The sequence below is a fragment of the Labrus bergylta genome, chromosome 15 (assembly GCF_963930695.1).
Source record: "Labrus bergylta chromosome 15, fLabBer1.1, whole genome shotgun sequence".
In the NCBI taxonomy this organism is placed as follows: domain Eukaryota; kingdom Metazoa; phylum Chordata; class Actinopteri; order Labriformes; family Labridae; genus Labrus; species Labrus bergylta.
The window spans coordinates 4,514,681-4,537,228 of NC_089209.1; the positions used below are offsets into that span (position 1 = coordinate 4,514,681).

The following is a 22,548-nucleotide window of genomic DNA, read 5'->3' on the forward strand; positions in this document are numbered from 1 at the left end:
ATCACTTGGTGGGGCGCTTGTTGGCCGAGTGGTTAGGGCGTCCTTGAAGTATGTGGCCCGGGTTCAAACCCGACATGTGGCTCCTTTCCCACTCTCTCTCTCTCTCTCTCTCTCTCTAACTTCTGACTCTATCCACTGTCCTGTTTCTTTAACTGAGGCCCAAAACGCCCCAAAAAATCATCACTTGGCCTTAAAAAATGACGTTTTCCACGAGGGTGAATAAAAAAGCAATTTAAAAACACGAGATGAGTGGTTAGCTTCCCTCTCTCTTCCTCGCCCCAAATCCCAAATCTATCTGCTTTCCTGGCTCTCCAATAAAAAGGCACAAAAAGCCTAAAAATTCATCTTCAGAAAAAACAAAACAACAAAAAGAGTGAAGTGTTTGTTACCACTTTTGGAGGCTTTTCCCTCCTTGTGGTCTTTCACGGCGTCCAGAAAGACGTCAAACAGGCCGACCAGGTCTGTGGGCCCGGCCATGTGCTCCGGGTGGAACTGAACACTGAGAGGAAGAGAGAAAAAAAAAAAATCACAGAATGATTCAGTTTAATCACAACACTCTGAGAGGACGGAGTGATGTCAGAGTGTCTGCGAGCGTTTTTACCTGAACAGAGGTTTAGTGTTGTGCACGATGCCCTCGTTGGTGTGGTCGTTGGCGTTGGTGAAGAGGACGTCCCAGTCTTTGGGCAGAGTGTCGGGGTCGACTGCGAAGCCGTGATTCTGACTGGTGATGTAGCAGCGGTCTGTTCCCTTGTGTATACACGGCTGATTGTGGCCGCGGTTACCGTACCTGAGAAACAAGAGGGGGGGGGGACGTTTTATTATAATACATTATTTTAGGTAGATGTTGTAGTCGTCGTATCGTTCTGGATTTGAATGGAGGATATCCGATCACGGCATTTCTGAGAGGATTTCTAACTTCAATTTCTCTGATCTATCAGTGTGATTGTTTTTTAACAAGATTAAAAATCAGCCATCAAAAATCTGAAGAAAAAACACAAAGTGATCCCCCCCTCTGTCCCGTCTTTGGCAGTAGTAACAGAGGCATTACAAGGGCAAGAGGGGATCAGTGGAACCAGCGGGGGTAAGCAGCGCTGTGTGTGTGTGTGTGTGTGTGCATTTCAACAGGCAACTGCTTAAAGCAGACAGAATCGCAACAGTGGTGTGTATATGTGGAGCTCCCCCTGTGCTGTGCTCTCTCACTAAAGCGCTTCCAAAACCTCACAATGCAATGTGGATTCACAGAGCTGGACAGCGATATTACACCGTCGTAGAATCAATATGTCTTCAGGTGTTATGACTGCGGAGCGTCCTTATGGCGCAGAATGAAAAGGGATACTTGTTGCAGGGTTAGACAATGGGAGGCTGAAGTCCTCAAACCGATCGGCCAGGGTTTGAAGTCCAACGTGTGTGTGTGTGTGTGTGTGTGTGTGTGTGTGTGTGTGTGTGTGTGTCTCTCTCTCTCTCTCTCTCTTAGTGTAGGTGTTATTAGAATCTATAAAGCGACATCAAACTGGGCTCTGTGGATTTGTCGGTCCAGATGCCAGCTGCAGCTCAGCAGGGTAAAGGAAACATTCACAGCCCGCGGTGACCTTCACGCCATGTCTGATAAAACGCCCATCAGCGAAGTCTCAGGGGAAAAGAAAAACCTCCCTGACTCCCCCCCCCCCCCCCCTCCCCCTCCCCGAGCGGACTGCCTGCTCCCTTGTTGGGTTTAATCTTTTTCATAACAAACGCAGCCAGACCAACACCCCACAGCTCACACAGGAGGGGACAGACTGCTGAGAACAGCAAAAACCTGCAGTTCACATCAAGACCCTGCCAGAGGACGTGTGTGTGTGTGTGTGTGTGTGTGTGTGTGTGTGTGTGTGTGTGTGTGTGTGTGTGTGTGTGTGTGTGTGTGTGTGTGTGTGTGTGTGTGTGTGTGTGTGTGATCTCCAAGGTTTGTGTTTCTAGAGAGTGTAACGGGGTTCCCCTCGCTGCGGGTCAGCGGGGGCACATTTTTGTCTTTGTCCTACTTCAGACATCCTCTGTAAGCTTGGAAATGATGTGTAAGCAGTTCAGCATTTTACTTTAAGGTATACGTTTTACACCAATACACCAACAGTGTATCAACTGGTTGCTCCACCACTGATTGAACTTTAATTAATCACAGAAAATTTAGTTTAAGGCTTTGAGAAGGGAACTTTTCCTCGACCAAAAATTTGAAAAATATCAAGAAAATATTGCAAATAAAAGGTGTGAAGACAGATCTTTGTTATGGCACATTCAGTTTAAGGTCCTCACTTCATCTTGTAGGTCTTCGATCCGATGACTAACGACAGCAGCTGATGTCCGAGGCAAATCCCAAACACGGGCTTGGGACTTTCCACGCAGACGACCTTCCTCACGTTGTTGATGGTGGTCTGACAGAACTGAGGGTCCCCGGGGCCGTTGCTGATAAACAAACCATCGAAATCTACAAACGGAGGAGAAGACGGAGGAAAAACAAAGACAGGGCTGCGTTTTGATTAAGGTTGAACAAATACATCATGAGGCTAACTTTTTGGATAAATCCAAACAGGATTGTGCACAAAAAACATCTCCTCGTTCACGGCTGCATTCATTTGTTTTTGAAGATAAAAAATAATACTAAATAATATTTGAAGGGGTAGGCAGAGATTTTAAAAACCCTCCTGGCTTCGTTTCCTCTTCCACTTATTTACATTTTTTTAAAACTGTGAAACTAAAAGAGGTGTAGCAGAGTTTCAGACCTTTGCTGTCCAGTGGATGGTCCCAGGGAACGACGGTCACACAGGCTCCCCTCTGAGCCAGGCAGCGGATCTGGTTGTATTTGATGCCGCAGTCCAACACTGTGATCCGCAGACTGCCGCTCGGGTTGAAAACTTTGGGCTCCTGGGGACAAATGGAGAAATTAAAAAAAGGTACGCAACATAGTCAGAACTTTTTCTGTTTTATTTACTTGAATATAAAAAAACAACAACAACAATCCCGCACAATTCTCTTGCTAAGTATCACTAATTTATTAAACAAAAAATCACAACGTTTCAGTACCACTGAACCTTTGTGTGTGCTCGAGAGATACCACGGCAACAAAAATACATCCAGTATCGGGTCAATTCATGCAGGCAAACTCCTGCACACTTTCTAGATTGTACAAATATTTTGGCAACGCTAGCAGAATTTAGAAGGATTGTCTAGTCTAGAACAGTCAGGGTGTTTCATTAAAAGACGATCTGGGTCGGTTACCTTCGTGGAGACCTCCTGGACCAGGTTCCTCTTGTCGGGGTTGTCAAAGGGGACACTGTCCTCAGGGGTCCCGTCTACCACCAGCTTCCCCAGCATGGTGCCCTTCTCTCTGATCTTTTTGGTCAGGTGGCGGGTGTCGATGCCTGGAGGACATGGAGACAAAGTTGTCTTTTGGGGAACACTAACAAAACGCCTTTGATTGTTTTGGTGTCAAAACTTCATTTAGCAAAACATCTTCTTCTACGTCCTTATTCATATTTGAGGTCAACTAGCTGACACTTTTCTTGCATTCATCACTTTCCTGTCAAACTATTTCTAAGTCTATTCACATTAGTTCTTGATTTGCTGACCTTGTAGTCCGGGAATCCCCTGCTCCTTGAGCCACTGGTCCAGCGACTTGACTGAACTCCAGTGACTGGGATCGTCCGACAGCTCTCCGATAATCAGAGCGGCAGCGTGGATCTTTGAAGACTCAAACCACTAAATGACAAATTACATAGAAAAAGGTTAGACCCAGATTCTTTTCCTCCATCGTCCACAGACTGTTATAGTGTTTACATTACTCTAAGCTTCAAACTCTAAATAACTACCCACCTTGCTCAGTCCAAACTCTCCGTCTTCATCCTTTGGCACACCATAGTTTCCCACCAGAGGGTAGGTGAGCGTCAGCAGCTGGCAGCGGTACGATGGGTCGGTCAGAGCCTCGGGATATCCCACCATGCCCGTCTGAAACACTGAACACACAAAAAAACATCATCACTGCACGGTCCAGTTACACAGATCACACCTGAGCTGACATGATTTAACACATGGAGCACAAGTCTTCATGTGTTGGAATAAATCCCAATTTTCTTGATGTGAGCTTACATAAAAACTTTTCTGCATAGCTTCTTTTTTTTAATGAGGATTAACATAAATGTGTGAATTGAGATTTGTCATAACTTTCACACCTCAGCTGGTCATTATGTAATAAAACTGGCTCTGAATTCTGGCATCCGGATGTGTGCAGCTCTTCTAATCAACATGCAGAAAGATACAGTCCCTTCTGCTGTCTCTTTAATTTGTCCCGCCAAACCACGTTCAGGATTCTATCAATTTAAAGTTAACATGGTCGTAGAGAAAAGTACCAACCATGCAGAGCAAAGTTGTGTTTTGCACAAAAAATCCCCACTGGCTAATCTTTAATTCGGCATGCCTTCCCCATGTTGAACGACGTTTAAAGGAACATCCTTCAAAGTTCAAAAAGTAGGTCATGCAAACCCACACATCCGTCTGCCACAGCATGCCCACAGGTGGAGAAACTGGCAGAGGTGTGCAGAGTCTGACATGAAACGCTGCATGTCGTTGCATTTATCTTTAAAACAGATCAAAGTGATGTATCTATTTAAAAGTGGCATTTCCAGGAAGGTGTGAAATGCTGTGTTTTCAAGCAAGCGTGCAGGATGTCAATGGCAGCTAGTGAAACCTTTAATTTACTGATTTATGAATGGAGTTTGGCGAGAGGAGAGGAGGCTACAAGGTTGAGTTTTAGAGGTTTATGTTGCGCTTTTATGTATAAATAAAAGATGTTTAGTTAGGTACTGTTGTGTGCCGGGCTAGCTGGTTTAGCAGTGATTGATAAAGTTATGAGGTAATACTTCAAAGGGCTTACCAACTTCTCCAGAAACGGACACATTCGCTCCGAAAAGGAGGCCACTGAATGTCGTCCCGTCCTCTAGGATCAGAGTTGCCATCTTTGTCATTATTTCCTCAGAGACACGTAATGCTAAGCAGTCAGAAACTGGAGGATGTGTGAGAGGAGTGATGAAACCCCGGACTCCACGTGAAACGCACGCCGCGCTAAGAGGCAGAGGATGCAAGATGAGAGGGGAAAAAAAGGGAAGACTGACGTTAAAAAACTAAATTTCCGCTCCGGACTGACTTCTGTCAGCGGCGTCGCGGATCCGGAGTCGACTAGGAGACAAAAAAAAAAAAAAAAAAGAGGGTTTAGTCGGTTAGTTCTCCGGTTAGTCGGACGGGACGGTGCGCACAAAGTGTTCCACACGCGCTGCCAGTAGTGTGGAAGTCGGCCCGCAGCCTGGACCGGAAAGTTTGACGAAGCGAGTCATCGCGTTTCCGGTAGGTACGAAGTGTCAAAATAAAAGCACGAATAAAATAAATACTGTGGGTTATTGTTTGAACAAGAACAAAATATAATGTCTGACAGCAACAGCTTGACTTTAATAACTTTGAGTAAATATAAAAATAATAGATTTATGAAGAAAACCTTTGAGCATGTTCAGGGTGGATCCAGGGGTGGTCATGACCATCCCAGCTATCTGATTGGCCAACTCCAATAAAAGTGTCTTTAAAGATTTATTTTGGGCCTTTGTTGCAGAGAAAGGAGAGTCAGGGAATCGGGGAGAGTATGAGTGGGAAATGAGATTCAGGAATGAGACCGAGGACTACAGACTCTGTGCATGTGGAGTGCAAAGATAAAAGATAAAAGATAAACTTTATTGATCCCCCATGGGGGACAGTTTTTTCATTACAGCAGCTCAAGAAGACAGGAAACAAGAATATAATTATTAAAAATAACAAGAAGTTAAAAATCAAACATATGTACATCAGTTAAATAAAGGGAGAAAACATACAATGATAGAATAATACCAGGTATGTACACTTCCACTTGTGGAAAGAGTAATTATTATTAACACACACAGTGTAACACCACTAAGCTAACCACTTGACCACCAGTGATATTCTGATTCTGTCAGACTTCACATAGCATTGAAAGAAAGGCAATTAGTCGTATTATAATGTTGTATAGTGGACTCTGCATCTTATGCAACTTCTGCATCGTTCTTTTTCCTTCTCAGCTTGCCTGAAAAGACCCCCACACCCCACACGTCTGACAGAGACGGTCTCCCGCTGTGAGGTGCATGTGTGAACAACACGATCAAGAGAATTTCAGGGGCAGTCCTTCTGAAAAAATGAACACAGCAATATCACGTCTTTATGACACTTAAGTGTACGTAGTTAAAGCAAGTTAGATGTGACTTTTCATATGGTGGCATGTGCACAGTGTGCATGTGCATGTGCCTGTGATTGTAGGAGTGTGTGTGTGTGTGTGTGTGTGTGTGTGTGTGTGTGTGTGTGCATGTGCATGTGATTGTAGGAGTGTGTGTGTGTGTGTGTGTGTGTGTGTGTTTTTGCACATTTGTAATCACTTATTTTTATATTGTTTTGCTGTATTGTCCATGCAGCAATTTCCCAGTATCCGAGACAAATTTCTCCCTAGGGAGACAAATAAAGAAACCTTGAACCTTGATATTCAGCTAATCTTTAAAGTAAAAAATATAATTATCTAATTCAAGCCATTTCTGGAATAGGCATTCTGTTTGGTGTTAGGAGGATCATTTTCCAATCAATCTTGCAAGTTGAGTGTCTCCTCCCAGTGTTTTCAAAAGCATCCATAGAAAGGGAAGTGTCGAGAATTTGTGCAGCTTTATTTTGAAGGCATAAACGTTTGTTTCCGGTGCAACCAGTACACTTCACAAAATTTGGCGCCACTTTGACGTAATCACTTACCTGCACTGCCTGCAGCACCAGCTTCTCAGCAGCTGGAATTCAGTTTTTATCCACTAGGCTGGTGATGTTGTTCAACCTCTGGTAAATTTAAACCTGGTTGTACTGATACAAAAAGCCTCCTGCAGCAATCTGGCAGCTGTTTAAATGTACGGAGCATTAAAATAGTTTTTATACTTCTGGGTAGCTTAATCCTTAATAAATATTCAACATTATTTTACCAATAATTTGGATTTTTAAAAAAACAGACATAACAGAGTATATCAGACTTGTTGTAAGATACATGTAGCAAAGGATTAAATCATTTATTTGAGTTAAAGTGAAGGAAAGTGTCATCAGTTATCCGTCTTGACCCTAGACTGTAAATAAAAGAAGAACATATAATTCACACACCATCACAATAGATAAATGAATAAATTCTAGTATTGTTGGTTGAGAAACATGGAAGGGGATGTAGCTCAGTGGTAGAGCGCATGCTTTGCATGTATGAGGCCCCGGGTTCAATCCCCGGCATCTCCAAGTGACCTTTTCCTCCTCGGACTACCTGAAACCCTGGCCATATTCACGTGACTATTTTAATTACCTGTATAAATCTCTTATCTATCGCAGTCCAATACATATAAAACATGTTTAATATAACTCATTGTATGTTTTTTTTTTTTTTTTTTTACGTAGTCATTTTATAAAGCTCGATTAATGTCATGTTCATCAAATTGTTGTTGCTTTTAAGGTATATGGAAGCTCAACGCTACAAATAAATGTAATTTAGTGTTTAATTCAGTTTTAATATACATAATATTGACATTTTGTCGAAACAGTACTACGCAAAAAGCACATGTTTTAAAAAGTCGCTTATATTTCCCATGGTCCTAAACGCACCACGAGTCCCGGCCGTAACCAAGGAGATCACAGTTATGTTTACTGCAAAGATGTCCTCCGTGCTAAGCGCTATATCTCGCAGCTGGTCAACAAAATGACTATTTAACTAAACTTAATCCTCTTTATATCAGCGCCAATAACACCTTATCCTTTACGAACTTCACAAACACGCCCGTGAAATGCAACTGAGGCATCTGAAGACGCTTTTAACCCCGCAGGTAAGTCCAGCTCGGTCCAAGATGCTAATTGCTAATGCTAGCGGATGCTGTAGCGCAGCATCATTTTGTTGACAATCTTTAACATGACGAGTCGAGAGAAACACAACAACATCCCCTCTGTGATAAGGCTTCTACGTGATTTACATACTCTTAGTTATATTAATATTAAGAGCATCCTTTGTTTGAGTGCTGTAAGCATGGACAGGTTACTGATGAGAAAAGTAAAAACTCAAAACTTGAGCAAATATTTTTCTCTTTTCTAGTAAAAAACATCGATTCACTTTTATTAAACAATGTTTATCCAACAAGTCTAAACAAACATCTTACTTTAACATATTAAAAGCTTAACAAAAGGCCTTAAATGATTGTAAAAAGCTAAATCTGCCAATGTAACATTGTACCTGTTGAGTGTCTGAAAGCTGTTTAAATGAAACAAGTTCATCTTATTTCAAGACATTTAACAAGTAAAAATGTTCTTGCTCTTTTTATTTAGTTTGTTTTTGTGTCTATTCTGCTTATACACTATATAATACATGCATTTTAGGCTTTATTTTTGCGTGTTATATCTTGAAATCAGATGTTTGTTTGGACTTATCGGATATATTTGGCGTATAATAAGTGTGTTATGTATTTTTATAACTAGAAATTAGACAAATACACTTTCTAAGATTCAAGTTTTTACAGTATGTCCTAATTTAGATGATGCGTCATCATAGTTCAGTATTAATTGATGTGTTTTCTTGTTGCATGCTTTAACATTAACTCTTAACTGAGTTTGGTACCGGCTCCTTTCGTTACACAACATATTCAAATTTGTCATGTTATGGGTAGTTAAAAGTAGCCTAATTGGTGCTTTTGTCATCGATCTTTCCCCACTGTTTGTTTTCTCTGCCTTCACAGGAGACTGCTGCCAAAGTGACATGTCTGGCCTGGGCCCCCAACAACACCAAGTTCGCCGTGTGCACCGTTGACCGAGTGGTGCTTCTGTACGATGAACAGGGAGAGAAGAAAGACAAGTTCTCCACCAAACCTCTAGACTCCAAGGTAAGACAAGTGGGTCAGATATCTGCGTTCACAGGTGTAAATATCAGTATTGAGCTCTCTTTTAAAGACAGACATTCAAGAGAGGAAAACAGATAACCAGACAATTCAAGACACAGCACAAAACACGATAATGAGAAAAAGATGAGAAGAACATTTTCTAGTAAAAAAAGAAGGAATGTTTGGAAGCTTAGGACGGACTCAAGCAATCTTTAGGATAAGAGTGTGTGGTAGCTCTTCTGATAACTGTTTTTTTCTCATTTTAATTACACTACAAAGACAAAGACCAAATACAAGCTCAGCACAAACACAGTGCAGTACACAAGACATTTTGCCAGATATAGATGACAGATTAGGTCACAAAAATATAATCGACTGCACAGGAAATCACTGCTCTTTACGAGGTTTTCTGCCTTCTACTTACTAGGTTTAAACACTTGGTCATTTCATATTTCAGCTAACCTCAATCATATTCTTTGATGAGTCTCCGTGGTCCATCGTCGTCATTAGGGATGTAACGATTCACTCAACTCACGATATGATTCATGATACTGGGTTCACGATACGATTCTCTCGCAATTTATTTTTCAAAATGAGACAAATGATGAGTGAAATAGATTCCTTTAGGGGCTGCTAACCCGCTTGTCAGTGTGTCTTTTAATGTTTTTTTTCTCTCAACAAGGGGAAGTGATTGGAGCTTCTCGTTGTGGTGTCGATTAGATGCTGCATCATGTTGGTTGTTCTATTTGTGTAGTTCTCTGTCTTCTTGCACACAGTTTTTGTCTCGTCTGTTGTCTTCTCACCTCTTTCATTTTCTGTCTTGGGGAAGCCAAAATGCTTCCACACCTCCGATTTAAAAGACGGTGATTGAAATTACTTTTTAATCGAATAATCAGTTCGTGTGTTGATAATTATCTCAATGTATTTTCTTTGTCAGTATGGAAAACACAGCTATACAGTCAATGACATGGTGTTCTCACCGGACTCCACAAAGATCGCCATCGCCCAGTCTGACAACATCATCTTTGTCTACAAGATCGGAGAGGACTGGTAACGGATTTGTTTTTTGGAGTTGATTTTGTTTTCAGTGTGAATGCATCGAGAATTTTTACATGAATGTTTTCTTCTCTCCTAGGGGGGACAAGAAAACTATTTGCCACAAGTTTGTTCAAACGGTAAGTAAGCAATGTTGACACTTTGTTTACAGAACAGGCTGTTTCTGTGTCTGTACCTTTAAATATGTAAATGAGCTGTGTCTGACCACGCCCCCCTCTCTGGAAGGACTTGGGTGTACTCTGTCTTTCTCGCTCCATGTCCTATTGTTTACGGTGAGAAGGCAGACTCAGAGGGCAGAACAAACACATAGCTGTGGGAGTGTCACCCACCTGGGGGAGGGGCTACTGCCCTTTGTGATGTCATGAAGGGAAAATCTCCAAACGGCCTGTTTGAGCACACATTTTCTGAAGTAGACTTCACAAGTAGAGCAGGGGAAAGACAGAGAGGATGGACTTTTCTCATCATTGGGGGGTTTGAAGACAGACTAGAGACACATATTAGAGTTAAAGAAACATGGTGAAGAGGATTTTGCCTATGTGACCTTTAACGGTTCTTCTATGTCAGGAAAGCTAACGATTGGTTTGAAAGGTTTCATGATTGTGATGCAAAATGTTATCCACATTTTTCGCAGAGTGCTGTGACCTGCGTGCTTTGGCCTGCAGAACATGCGATTGTTTATGGATTAGTGGAAGGCAAGGTAAGTGTGCAGCACGTGTGTCACTTCTCCTCAGTACCAGGAGTCACTCTGCTGATGTTACAGTTTAGTTACAGTAAGTTTAGTCCTTGTCAAAGCTTAAAAACTTCTTTAATATTGCTTGACAGAGAAAATAATTTAATTTTGGCTCTGTGGAAGAACGTTGACATTTGTAATCAGTTATTTTTATCAGAAGATTAATTACATTTAGTTTGTTCAATTGTATATATTTCTCGACTTCCTGTATTTTTCGAAGGTTCGGCTTGCCAACACTCAGACCAACAAGTCCTCAACCCAGTACAGCACCGAGTCCTGTGTTGTCTCACTGGTTTCAAAGTAAATGCAAACCACACAATCACACAATTTTGATTTTTTTTACTACAAAACCTTTCTGAATAATAGAAGAAAAGTTGAGTGTCCATGCTTTATCATTTAGCACATGATCGACTTGTTATTTTTCACTGTGCCCTCACTGTGTGTTCTTTGTGCGTTCTGTGTGTAAGTGTTTCTGGTAAAGGCATCCTGTCTGGCCACGCTGATGGGACAGTCGTGCGCTACTTCTTTGATGATGAAGGCTCGGGGGAGTCTCAGGTAACCACAGCGACACTGATCACTCGTTAGGGTCCTGTGTCCACCTGGCAGGTTTTTTTTTTTTTAGGCAGAATAGTGCTGGCTGTGCCATCGGGAGAGTTTTGAGAATTAAAGCGCCTAACGTAAGTTGTCTCTATGACAAAAGTCTCTTGACAACAGCTGCTGTATGACAGGCACTGCTCTGTTTCTGATTGGCTGCTTGAAAAGAGCGTTGGTGATGTCAACAGCTTCTGAAAAACGGCGGGGAAAAAAAATAGGCGCTTGGAGCTCTGCAAGAAAAGGCACTGCATCCTAACTCCCAGCCGCCGCCTGCTGCTACAAACACTCTCTCCTCATTGGCCCTGATCCTTATTTATTCTGAAATGTACATCGTTTTACATTTTGATTTTTATCACCAAATAAATGTTCTCGTTGCTGCAACCTTTGTTTTGAATGTGTCTCCATGACGACACGCTCCCCTTTCACACTGATGTAGGGTAAGCTGCTGCTGCACCCATGCCCCCCCTACGCCCTGGCCTGGGGTACAAACAGCATCATGGTGGGCGGCTGTGACAAGAAGGTGGTGGCTTACAGCCGAGAGGGTCACGTCCTGCAGACCTTCGACTACAGCCGAGACCGGACGGAACGAGAGTTCACTGTAGCCGCCACCAGCCCGAGCGGGCAGTCCGTCGTGTTCGGCAGCTATGACCGGTAAGTATTTTATCTTTTATGTACAGACGATGAATGATGCTCTCTTAATGTAACTCAGGTTCAGTAAGTTGTTTCTCCTGCTCTATCCCCCCGTAGGCTGCGGGTGTTCAGCTGGACTCCCAGAAAAGGAGTGTGGGATGAAGCGAAGCCCAAAGAGATCCAAAACCTCTACACGATCACCGCGCTGGCCTGGAAGAAAGACGGATCACGCCTCTGTGCGGTAAATACTTTATCCAGGATCTTATTTTAACGCAGAATTTTACTTAAACTCATACAGCTCAAATCCTTCAAATCCGAGCCTTCCCCAGTCACTACAGTTGTGCCCCAGGGCTCTGTCCTGGGGCCCCTTCTTTTCATCACCTACCTCCTCCCCCTTGCCAATATTTTCCATAAATTCAATATACTTTTCCACTGCTTCGCGGATGACACCCAGCTCTACCTCTCCAGTAAACCAAACTCCACACTTCCACCCTCCTCCCTCACTTCTTGTTTATCTGAAATAAAATCCTGGTTCACCTCAAACTTCTTTAAATTAAACAGTGATAAAACCGAGATCCTTCTCGTCGGTACTAAATCCATATTATCCAAAGTTGGCAGTTTCTCCCTCACTATCGACAGCTCCTGCTGAGACCAGTCTGTTAACCTGCATGCAAACAGACTTCTGTTTAAGAGAAAATGGCAAATAAACGTACATCTTTGAAAAAGCGATTTGAGTATATTCATAGTATATGCAAAGTATATATCAATATAAATATATATATATATATATATATATATATATATATATATATATATATATATATATATATATATATTTATGTGTATACAATGGGTGAAACTTAGGACAAATGAGTGTAATATGAAAAGAAGTTAATTGGCCATAGAAGAAGAAGTCGACAGCAGGATGATGTTGACAAAGGGAGGAAAAGAGGTTAAAGAATAAAGTTAAATAGGAGATGAAACAGACACCAAATAACAGTGAATAAAAACATGAATCTGCACTCACATTCTTTTTACATTCTTCAGTGAATCAAATATCATTATGTCTAGTTACTGTATATGATTGTATTGCCTTAATCAGTCATTGCAGAATCACGGTAGCATGACATTATCATGACGGTTGACGACACATCGCTTATGCTATCGTCTCATATCCTTCGTATTGTGAGATTCCCACACTTAGTAATCAGTATTAAAGAATTAAATGATGTTTTACACGTGTATGTGTTTGTGTGTTTTTAACAGGGAACACTGTGTGGAGGAGTGGAGCTGTTTGATTGCTGCTTGCGGAGAAGCATCTATAAAAACAAGTTTGAGATGACCTACGTCGGCCTGAGCCAGGTACAGACATCAAGGATGTAAAAAAACCCATTTCATTCTCAAAGTCTGCATGGATTAAAAAAAAAGTACACGTTCCTCCTTCTCTCACAGGTGATGGTGAGGAACCTCAGCACAGGAACCCGTATCGTCCTGAAGTCTTATTACGGTTATGAGATCGAAGAGGTGAAGATCATGGGCAAAGATCGCTACCTGGTGGCTCACACATCTGAAACTCTACTGCTGGGAGACCTGCTGACCAACAACCTGAGCGAGGTGGGCCTTTAAAATAAACACACTCTGTCATGCATCAGGGATATTTGATATCTGTGAGTATGTTTAAGTTAGTCTGCCTTCAGATGGATGCAATGTGCACTCAAAGACAGCGGGATATTTTACAGACATCTTCAGATTAAATCTATTCACTTCCAGTTTTGTGTCCCTACCTGTGTCCCCCTTTTGAATCTACCACACATGTTTCCTGCCCTTTTTATAGTTAAATGTAGTCTGTTTCAAGCCTTGACTCTGCCTCTCTCCTCTCTCAGGTGCCTTGGCCCGGCTCTGGAGGAAACGAAAAGTTCTTCTTTGAGAATGAAACAGTACGTACACACACGTCTTTGAAGAAGAATAAACATGTACATAATGTTTTAATATGTGTGTATTGTTCTGTGTTCTTCTTCTATCTTGTGAAATGTGTGTGTGTGTGCATGACATCATCTGCCCAGGGACTACAGATGGAAATTAGCCAGTTAGTTAAATCTGCTAAAAGGTTTTCTCTTCTGAGACTCATGTTTTTTTTTTACACACTGGCCCTGATTTAAATAAACTTAAGAACTTGAATTTCCTGACAGTGATTTGAGGGTTTGTGCTTTTCAGGTCAGGTAATAATGTGTCATAATAATGTGCTTAACGCCATGTTTCAGGTCCTGTCACGTCCTTTAACTCTACCTCTGCTGTATTACCTGCTTCTTTACTTTTAAGTCTGTTGTTGTGTCTGCTCCCTCAGGTGTGCATGATCTTTAACGCCGGGGAGCTGAGCCTGGTGGAGTACAGCAACAATGAGATCCTGGGTTCGGTCAGGACGGAGTTTATGAACCCTCATCTGATCAGGTGGGTTCAAACACACCCGACAATTAGTTAACGCTCAGCGTCAAACTCAAACAGGTTTGTCTGGTTCCAAAGAACAGACATGCAACACTCAGATTTTAGGTTGTGAAATTTAAAAACACAGATTTAAAGGCACAACACAAAAAGATCATTTTCACCTTAACTTACAGATTTTGTTTGCTGAATAAAATGTGATGAAGCGAGACTTTGGTTTGTCTTACTGACGTTTCAGAACAGATTAAATACACCATGGCAACTTGATCCTAAAGATGACATCTGTCAACTCTTTAGGCTTTAGAACATGTCCGACCACATTTCAGGCTCATTGAACTAATTAAGTGACCCCCTTGTTTCCTCTTTTAGTCGCATTTCTTTCCTCATCGAATCATCATTTCCTTCAGTCAACTTCATGTGTGTTTCCAGCTCTGTCCACTAGGGAGCAGTATTGAGCTGTGTAGAAATCCCAGTTATTACTTCAGCAAGGTTTCAGGAAAATCAGTGACACTCAGCCTGCTAGTCACTGCACATCCATGTTAAAGAACTCAGCCCTGTCATTCAGTCAAGTCATGAGTGACAGTCGGCAGGTGACCGACTAATGGGAGGACTTTTTTTTGCTCTGACTGCTCCTCGCCTCTGGCCTGACACTGTTGCATGACAACATCATGATGAGGGGTTTCCTGCAGGGAATTCAACTGTGGTGACCTGCAGCCGAAGGAAATTACTGTCAGCTGAAGCTGGATGAAATATTTCTATGTTGAATTAGCGGGAATGTACTGGTTTTTTTTGTTACTGGCCAGTGTTGTTTACCGTGTGTGTGTGTGTGTGTGTGTGTGTGTGTGTGTGTGTGTGTGTGTGTGTGTGTGTGTGTGTGTGTGTGTGTGTGTGTGTGTGTGTGTGTGTGTGTGTGTGTGTGTGTGTGTGTGTGTGTGTGTGTGTGTGTGTGTGTGTGTGTGTGTAATGCAGTGTCCGGATAAATGAGAGGAAGCAGAGAGGAGTTGAAGACAACAAGAAGCTGTCATATCTGATCGACATAAAGACGATCGCTATCGGTAAGAACGAGTGACGGCAAGTGACCAAACCAGATTATTTTACCCTGGATATGATTCTACTGAAAATCAAATGATATTATTGACATACAAAGGCAACAAAAATAGAAGTCCTAGACTCCCAATCCAGGGTCATTTATTGTTTTTATCTACAGTAAAAAAGCAGGCTAACTCACACTGCACGCCGTCGAAATGTTGTCAGCCTATTTGAGCAATCAACACAGAGCTCTCTCAGCAGCTTTTTATTTGAAAATAAGTTTTTATTAGTTTCTGTTCTTCTTGTTGCAATTGATAATTAAAATAACAAATAATATATCATTTAAAAAACAAGTGGTGTCTTGGCCTAGTGGTTAGTGTGCACGCCCTAATGTACAGAGGCTTTAGACCTCCAGGCGGGTGGCCCGGGTTCGAGTCCGACTTGTGGCTATTTTCCTGCATATTCTACCCCTACTCTCTCGGATTTCTGACTCTTTCCACTGTCCTATCTCTAAAAGAAAGTCACTAACCCCCCCCCCCAAAAAAAACAAAAAGAAAACAGGTTGTACAAAAGTATTGACAAATTAGACGACATAATGCTGCACACTTTCATCAAGTTTCACTTAACTCCGCTACGTAGTGTTTCCATATCTCATATGACAAAGAGAGAGATAAATGAGATGGACAACAGAACCTTCTAGGCAGGTAAAGATTGCAGAATATAATCATAAACTTAATATAAAATCAACCAAATCAATATAATCTATTGAATTTGTAGGCCCCATTAAATGGAGCACAATGACCAGGCTTTGTTCAGTTGGATGTAGTCCTGATCTATCAGCAGACAAGTAGCTTAGTCCCAGTGAAGCTCAGTGTTTAAAGTTTAAACAACGTGAATGAATCTTTTTAAATAATGAGATGATCGACTCCAGTCTTGAATTAATAACCTGTTTTGAGATACGATGTCACACTCCCCGACTCACCGCTGCTCAGTTAAGTTCTTCTCCTACTCTCCCCTCAGTGGACTTGGCCGGGGGCTACAATCTGGCAACCATCAGCCATGACTCCAAGATCGACTGGCTGGAGCTCAATGAAACCGGACGCAAACTGCTGTTCAGGGACAAGAAGCTGCGGGTGAGAGTGAAACCTCAGCACCCTGAGGGAACATCGGAGAGGAAACAGTGGGAGAGAGAGAAGCCAGGAGGCGGGGGGGGGGGGGGGGGGTGAATAACAGACAAGATATGAAATAGTAAAGTTAGTAAACTTTAGAGTCTGAAGGCCTTAAGTTAGACATTTCACTGACGCTACATTTACCTTTTAAAGGAGTGCAAGAGGACACTACAATGGCAGAATGATGAGGGGGCAAAACAGTGAGAAGAGAAAACTGAAAACAGGGCATGATATAGAAATAGAAACCTTTTATTAGGGCTGCATGGTGGTGCAGAGGTTAGCGCTGTCGCCTCACAGAGAGGAGATTCCTGGTTTTACCCTGACAGGAGTCTCTCTGTGTGCAGTTAACACGTTCTCCCTGTGCATGTGTGGGTTCCCTCCAGGTACTCCGGCTTCCTCCCACAGTCCAAAGACGTGCTGGTTAGTTCATTAGAGACTCTTAATAGTCCGTAGGTGTGAATGTGAGAGTGGTTGGTTGTCTGTCAGCTCTGTCATTCTCTGTCCAGGGGGCGGTCTCGCCCAATGACAGCTGGGATCGGCTCCAGCCACTCTCGACACCGAACCGGGAAAAGCTGCATAGATGACAGAATTAGAAATGCTCCATCTTAAAGAACCCAACATTATAACATTATAACAGCATTAAAGCTTTCCATCCCGAGTGTGACATCAGAGGAGGATGGTAAAAGTCCAACAACAAACTCCTTATTAATACAGTTAATAAAACAAAACAGCACCGTTTCTGTCCAACAGACAATTCCCACCAAAGTCCACTTCATACACAAAACACAGTGTATAAAACAAACAGAGATGAACAGCAATCAGAAGTTCCCACTCTGGCCTTTTTGTTCAGGGCCGCTATAACAGCAGGGAGCAGGCGAGCAGGCGAGCTCTTCTGCACCTCAGTGCTCTGTACCTCCGTCCTGAGGGAGGTGGGGTGAGGTGGGTGTTCAGTGGATGTATGATGTCCTCTTCTATTGAGGCTGCAATGTGTGTGATGGCCCTGTGGATGAGTCCAGTTAGACTGGGTGTGGAGAGACTGTGGAGTCACCGTGTTGTGACACAATTCAGCAACTTTTTAGAGTCTTGCAAAGAAAAAAAAAAGTCCTTCTTGTGTTTAACCAAAACAAAAATCTTTTAAGTCGTTTCTCCTGATAATAGAGTTAATTTTTCTCTTCAGCTCTTTGTGTTTTATTGATTTAATCCTAAAAATGTGCGTTTAACATTTCCAATCTCGATACAAAGAACAAAACAGGTTTATAAAAGATATATTGTTCTACTTCCTCTCTTGGCAGACCTGAGATCCCCCGTCTTTCTGAGATTCTGTGCTTAGGGATGAGAGTGTCAGCGAGCTCTTGTCAGTCGTTGCCCCGGGGGTAAAGAAATAGTTTGATGTCCGAGCCCCCGGGGCAAAGACAGGCAGAACTCTGGTAATTGGAAATCCCTCGGTGGCCTCCCAACTTTTTTTGCTGCACTTGTATGGCACATAACGACTTCAAATTTTTGATATTCTGGTACAAATGTAAATGTTTTTCAGCCCTTGACAAAATGAACTTCAGTGGGACAAATTGTGAGATATTTATGGATGAGCACAAGTGGCTGAGGAGTGGGAAGTTTGAGGGTAATTAGAGCCAGTAAAGATCAAGTTTTAAGGTGCTTAGTCAGAAAGAACTCCTTACTTTAAAATGTTTCCAGACAGAAGAACGATCTGGATACTTCAGATTTTCTTTACAGCACAGATATTTAAACCCAGTTTGCTTTGAAACATATGGTAGGAAGTTATTTTTCTCCTGTTTATGTCACAAGGATTCGACTTTAAAAGGGGATAAAATGGCAGGTTTAGAGTTTTTCATCTGTATGTTGATGATTTCTGACGACTCTTTTACACCAGCATGAATTACAGCATGACAAAAATCAATGAGGGGTCATTTTTAGAGTTTCTCGTTTTCTTGAAAAAGTCTTAAAAATAATGATGAAGATAGAGCCCGTAGAAATGTGCTTTTTTAAAAAAAAAACGTATACCGGTACATCAAATTTGGGCCCCTCCTCCTGGGCTCATCGTCCCTAGAAGCGCACAAATATGAAAAAATGTGGATTGCGATTTTTCCTGAAGGAGTAGTTGGTGGGTCCTGAGGTTCGACCTGTCCAGAACCTCTGCTGTTCCACATAAATGTTACTCTGTTGGAGTGTCTTTTTGTCTCATTTGCACACGTTCAGCATGCACAAAAAAGCCGCCTAATCCTTTTGTGAATCAGGCCCTCAGTACCTTACACCTTAAAAGAAGTATTGATGGTTTATTCAGTTTTAATTCTCTTCCCATCAGTTATAAATCAGAAGAAATCAAGTTGTAGAACAAATGTTTCTTAAACAGAAACTTCTCAATAGGCAGCTCGCTCATCCTCATTACATTCAAACTTGGGCAGCTGAGCCCCAGGGTGAAACTATAGATGGAGCGTTATTAAAAATGGTGGTGGAGGTGTGTGTGTGTGTAGGAGATATTAAGGTAGCTGATTACAGCAGCAGGCGGTCTCTCATACACACTCGCAGCGTACGAGGTGCTCAGGGAGCCACTGTACATTATAGAATGTACATCGTCTCAACTCATCGGGGGAGAATAAACTGCTGTGTGAGTGCTTATACGGAGGAAGGTAATCAACTTTGTTCAAGTCAAATCAGCTCAAGTTTGCGATGTAAAACTTTCTGCAACAGGGAAATATAAAATCAGGGCGATCAGAGTGTGTACGACTAAAACAAACTGCATGTCTTGTGTCTTTTCTTTTGACTTACGGTAATTTATTGTAAAAGTAGTTCTGTTGCAGCATATTAAAAAATCCTCTTACAAAAAGGATAAATGCTAACCTGAAATCTGGAAATGAGCAATCTGAAAATAAGATCTCCTGCGTCCCTCTTCTTCCTCCTCAGCTCCATCTGTACGACATAGAGAGCGGCGTGAAGGCCACGCTGCTGAGCTTCTGCTCCTACGTGCAGTGGGTGCCCTGCAGTGACGTGGTGGTCGCACAGAACAGGGGGAGTCTCTGTATCTGGTACAGCATCGACAGCCCCGAGAGCATCACCATGTTCCCCATCAAGGTGAGACTTCTGTGTGCACGTCTTAAAGAACGACCCTACAGAGGAAAAAATCTAAACTTCTCCTTCAGGTGACATACTTACACAGCTAACAGAGTTTATATTTCACAGTTTAACAGTGCTACTTTTGATTTTTATAGTCTTTTGTTTGACCCTGGCTGCTCAGTACTATACTAATATGTATATAATCATGACCTTTCTATAGCCGTTTTCACATATGTACGCCTGTTAATTCATAGAGGATGTCAGGAGCACTGTCCCTGAAATCCATCTGATATGGTTGTTCACACATGCACCTCACAGTTGGAGGCTATTCCTGTCACATAGTGGGGCGCGGGGGGGTCTCCTGAGGCAAGACATGATGTAAAAAGAAAGACACAGAAGTTGCAGATGAAGCAACACAGTCAGCAATACGATGCTATAATGAGAATATTAACCTTCATATCAAAGCTTTGTGAAGTTTGACAGAATCCCAATATCAACAGAAGAGTCGAGAAGAACATCCTGGAGAACAGAAAACATAATGAAGCAGTTTTATTAAGTGCATGGAGATTGTAACGGGATCCTGCATACAGTCTGGTTGTGCACCAATTTCAGGGAATAAACATCACCACCCACCTCCCACTGGCTCGAGGTGAATTCTCCTGATTATATTCTGCTGTGTTCTCACATCAGCTGACTCTGAGTTTCTGCAGAAAAATACTGCGGGAGTCCAGCAGGACAAAGTCTGGACAAAAAGTCCAGAAAGACAAATTCAGCTGTTTGCGTTCAAACATGCAGCTCCTCCGGCAAATATCAGGAGTTTTTTTTAGGAGTTTTCTGCAAGTGTGAAGTCACTATGAGCTCACACATGCAGCTCACTCTGGGCTCACTGTGAAGCTGACTGAGCCAGTGTGTTTTTCATGCTGCTATCCTGAAGCAGCTACTCGCCCCGAGCAGGAACAAGCTATGCTGATATTCTCATGAATTATAATCCTTCCTTCTTTTCAACCCTCACTCTCCTTATCTCCTCCCTCACTCTTCTTCAACTCCTCCTTCCATACGGTTATATATTAGCCCCTCATGCTCTGTCTTATCTGCTGGGAGAAAGAAGATTTCTGCACAGTTTGATGAATTTTAACTGTTTAACTTCATAGAGGATTTCTAGCAAACACTTTATGGATAAGTCAACCTGTTGTGTGTTTATCATAACATGGCTAATAATGTTTATTTGTACACAGAATCTAAATCAGTAAATATGACAAGCAAACAATTTGTTTTTAGCCATTACATCCAACAAAAGCAGTGCAATTGAAGTCGTGCAACACTGAAGACACAATACACACGATAACACAATTAACACAAATAATACACAGTCAACAATCCAGTATGAACGTAGAATGTAGACTTCGAAGATTTGAGAAAAGTAGCAGATTAAAGGGGAATATTTTCCTTTGAATTGTGATGATGCAGAAGTATAAATGGAAACAGTGCCCGCAATTTGTACTTTAGTAAATGCATTTATTTGAATTGCACCACTCGAGCATTAGCTCTATTTCCAGAGCAGGTTTAATCTGTTTTTATTTGTCTTCATCAGGGAGACATTGTGGATCTGGAACGAGCTGACGGGAAGACGGATGTGATCGTGACAGAGGGAGTCAACACTGTGACTTACACTCTGGATGAAGGCCTCATCGAGTTCGGCACTGCAGTGGATGACGGGGATTACGACAGGTACGTTTCCAATCTTCAGCAGGAAAATCACTGTCATTAGCGTCAAACCGAACAGCCAATCCGGCGTTTTCCAACTACTTGCTGCTTTCCTGGTTGGGAGTCAGCAGTGACAGCAGGGCGAGCAGAACAGGCCAGATGTCCTTTTATCCCACAGCTTCCTCCAGCTCTTTCTCGAGGGTTTTCTTCAGAGCTCCCGGGCCAGCTGGGAGAGATAATCTCCTCGCTGCACGTTGATTTGAACACCTTGGAAATGAAGGCTTCCTCATCAGATGGATAAATTGTTGCTCCTGACCTCTCTGAGTGTTGGAGGAGCAGCTGCTGAACTCTTCACAGTGCCTCTGAACTCTGCGGCACAAACTGACGTCAGCCACCGTAAAGAATAAGAAGTGGAGAGTTTGTGAGGCGGGGTGTCTGCAGGATTTTAAAAGTGATTCATCAAAGCTGACTGTTCAACACACTTTTATACTTTGGCCCTTGAGATCATGAAACAGCTTCTGTATTTAATTGCATGCTGTGGTTTATAGCTTCAATGATTGATTGACTTATAAGTTACTCGATAGGGAAAATCACAGAAGTCTGACTTTATAACATTTTCTTCATCTTGCATACATTTTTACCCATTGAAGAGACCTGGCTATTATTACCATACTATCTCAACATTTTGATGAAGCCATACAAAGCTCAAGATAGCTATTAGCCACCCTCCGATTAATTATGGCTAATTTAGTGGTGATTAAATCTGTTTTTGATTCATCTTGGATCAGAAGGAACATGTTTCAAAAACAGGTATTGTATAAAAAATGAAAAACAGTAGATATAGAACTGGGAATTGTAGCAAAAATGTCCTCTTTGGTATTTATTAAGGTGTCACATTTAATATCATTATCACAATATTGACCAATGTAATCGCACAGCCTGTATTTTTATTGTATTGTGAAAGTCTATTATCCATCCATTATCTTCCACTTATGCGATGGCAGCAGGCTAAGCAATTTAGCCCAGACATCCCTTGTCTGGAGTGACGTTTTTGTAGCTCCTTCTGGGGGGTCGCAGGGGGGTTCACATGCCAGGAAGGACCCCCCGACTGCTTCTCACTCGGCTGCAAACCGCCCCTATGCCTGCTGGTGGTTACCAGTCTGAGAAAGCCACATCT

General features: G+C 42.2%; 2 protein-coding genes and 1 non-coding gene across 3 annotated transcripts in view; 2 read left to right on the plus strand and 1 right to left on the minus strand.

Annotated features, from left to right (window-relative positions):
- Positions 1–5,298, minus strand: part of cad (carbamoyl-phosphate synthetase 2, aspartate transcarbamylase, and dihydroorotase) — a 23,452-nt gene extending 18,154 nt beyond the window's left edge. Inside the window, 8 exon segments of the mRNA XM_065964104.1 lie at positions 390–499; positions 602–787; positions 2,284–2,455; positions 2,751–2,892; positions 3,247–3,389; positions 3,597–3,726; positions 3,841–3,980; positions 4,898–5,298. Of these exon segments, the coding sequence (XP_065820176.1) occupies positions 390–499; positions 602–787; positions 2,284–2,455; positions 2,751–2,892; positions 3,247–3,389; positions 3,597–3,726; positions 3,841–3,980; positions 4,898–4,988 (1,114 nt within the window). The 5' untranslated portion in view covers positions 4,989–5,298.
- Positions 5,299–7,260: 1,962 nt separating this feature from the next.
- trnaa-ugc (transfer RNA alanine (anticodon UGC)) lies at positions 7,261–7,332 on the plus strand. Its single transcript has one exon. It is a non-coding gene; the product is annotated as a tRNA-Ala (tRNA).
- Positions 7,333–7,724: 392 nt separating this feature from the next.
- ift172 (intraflagellar transport 172) overlaps positions 7,725–22,548 on the plus strand; it is a 41,171-nt gene continuing 26,347 nt past the window's right edge. Inside the window, exons 1-17 of the mRNA XM_065963630.1 lie at positions 7,725–7,910; positions 8,811–8,954; positions 9,889–10,001; positions 10,087–10,126; positions 10,639–10,704; positions 10,958–11,037; positions 11,205–11,292; positions 11,768–11,982; positions 12,079–12,202; positions 13,228–13,323; positions 13,414–13,575; positions 13,845–13,898; positions 14,306–14,409; positions 15,370–15,455; positions 16,450–16,562; positions 19,518–19,685; positions 21,259–21,395. Of these exons, the coding sequence (XP_065819702.1) occupies positions 7,872–7,910; positions 8,811–8,954; positions 9,889–10,001; positions 10,087–10,126; positions 10,639–10,704; positions 10,958–11,037; positions 11,205–11,292; positions 11,768–11,982; positions 12,079–12,202; positions 13,228–13,323; positions 13,414–13,575; positions 13,845–13,898; positions 14,306–14,409; positions 15,370–15,455; positions 16,450–16,562; positions 19,518–19,685; positions 21,259–21,395 (1,829 nt within the window). The 5' untranslated portion in view covers positions 7,725–7,871. The remainder of the gene's footprint in view (positions 7,911–8,810; positions 8,955–9,888; positions 10,002–10,086; positions 10,127–10,638; positions 10,705–10,957; positions 11,038–11,204; positions 11,293–11,767; positions 11,983–12,078; positions 12,203–13,227; positions 13,324–13,413; positions 13,576–13,844; positions 13,899–14,305; positions 14,410–15,369; positions 15,456–16,449; positions 16,563–19,517; positions 19,686–21,258; positions 21,396–22,548) is intronic.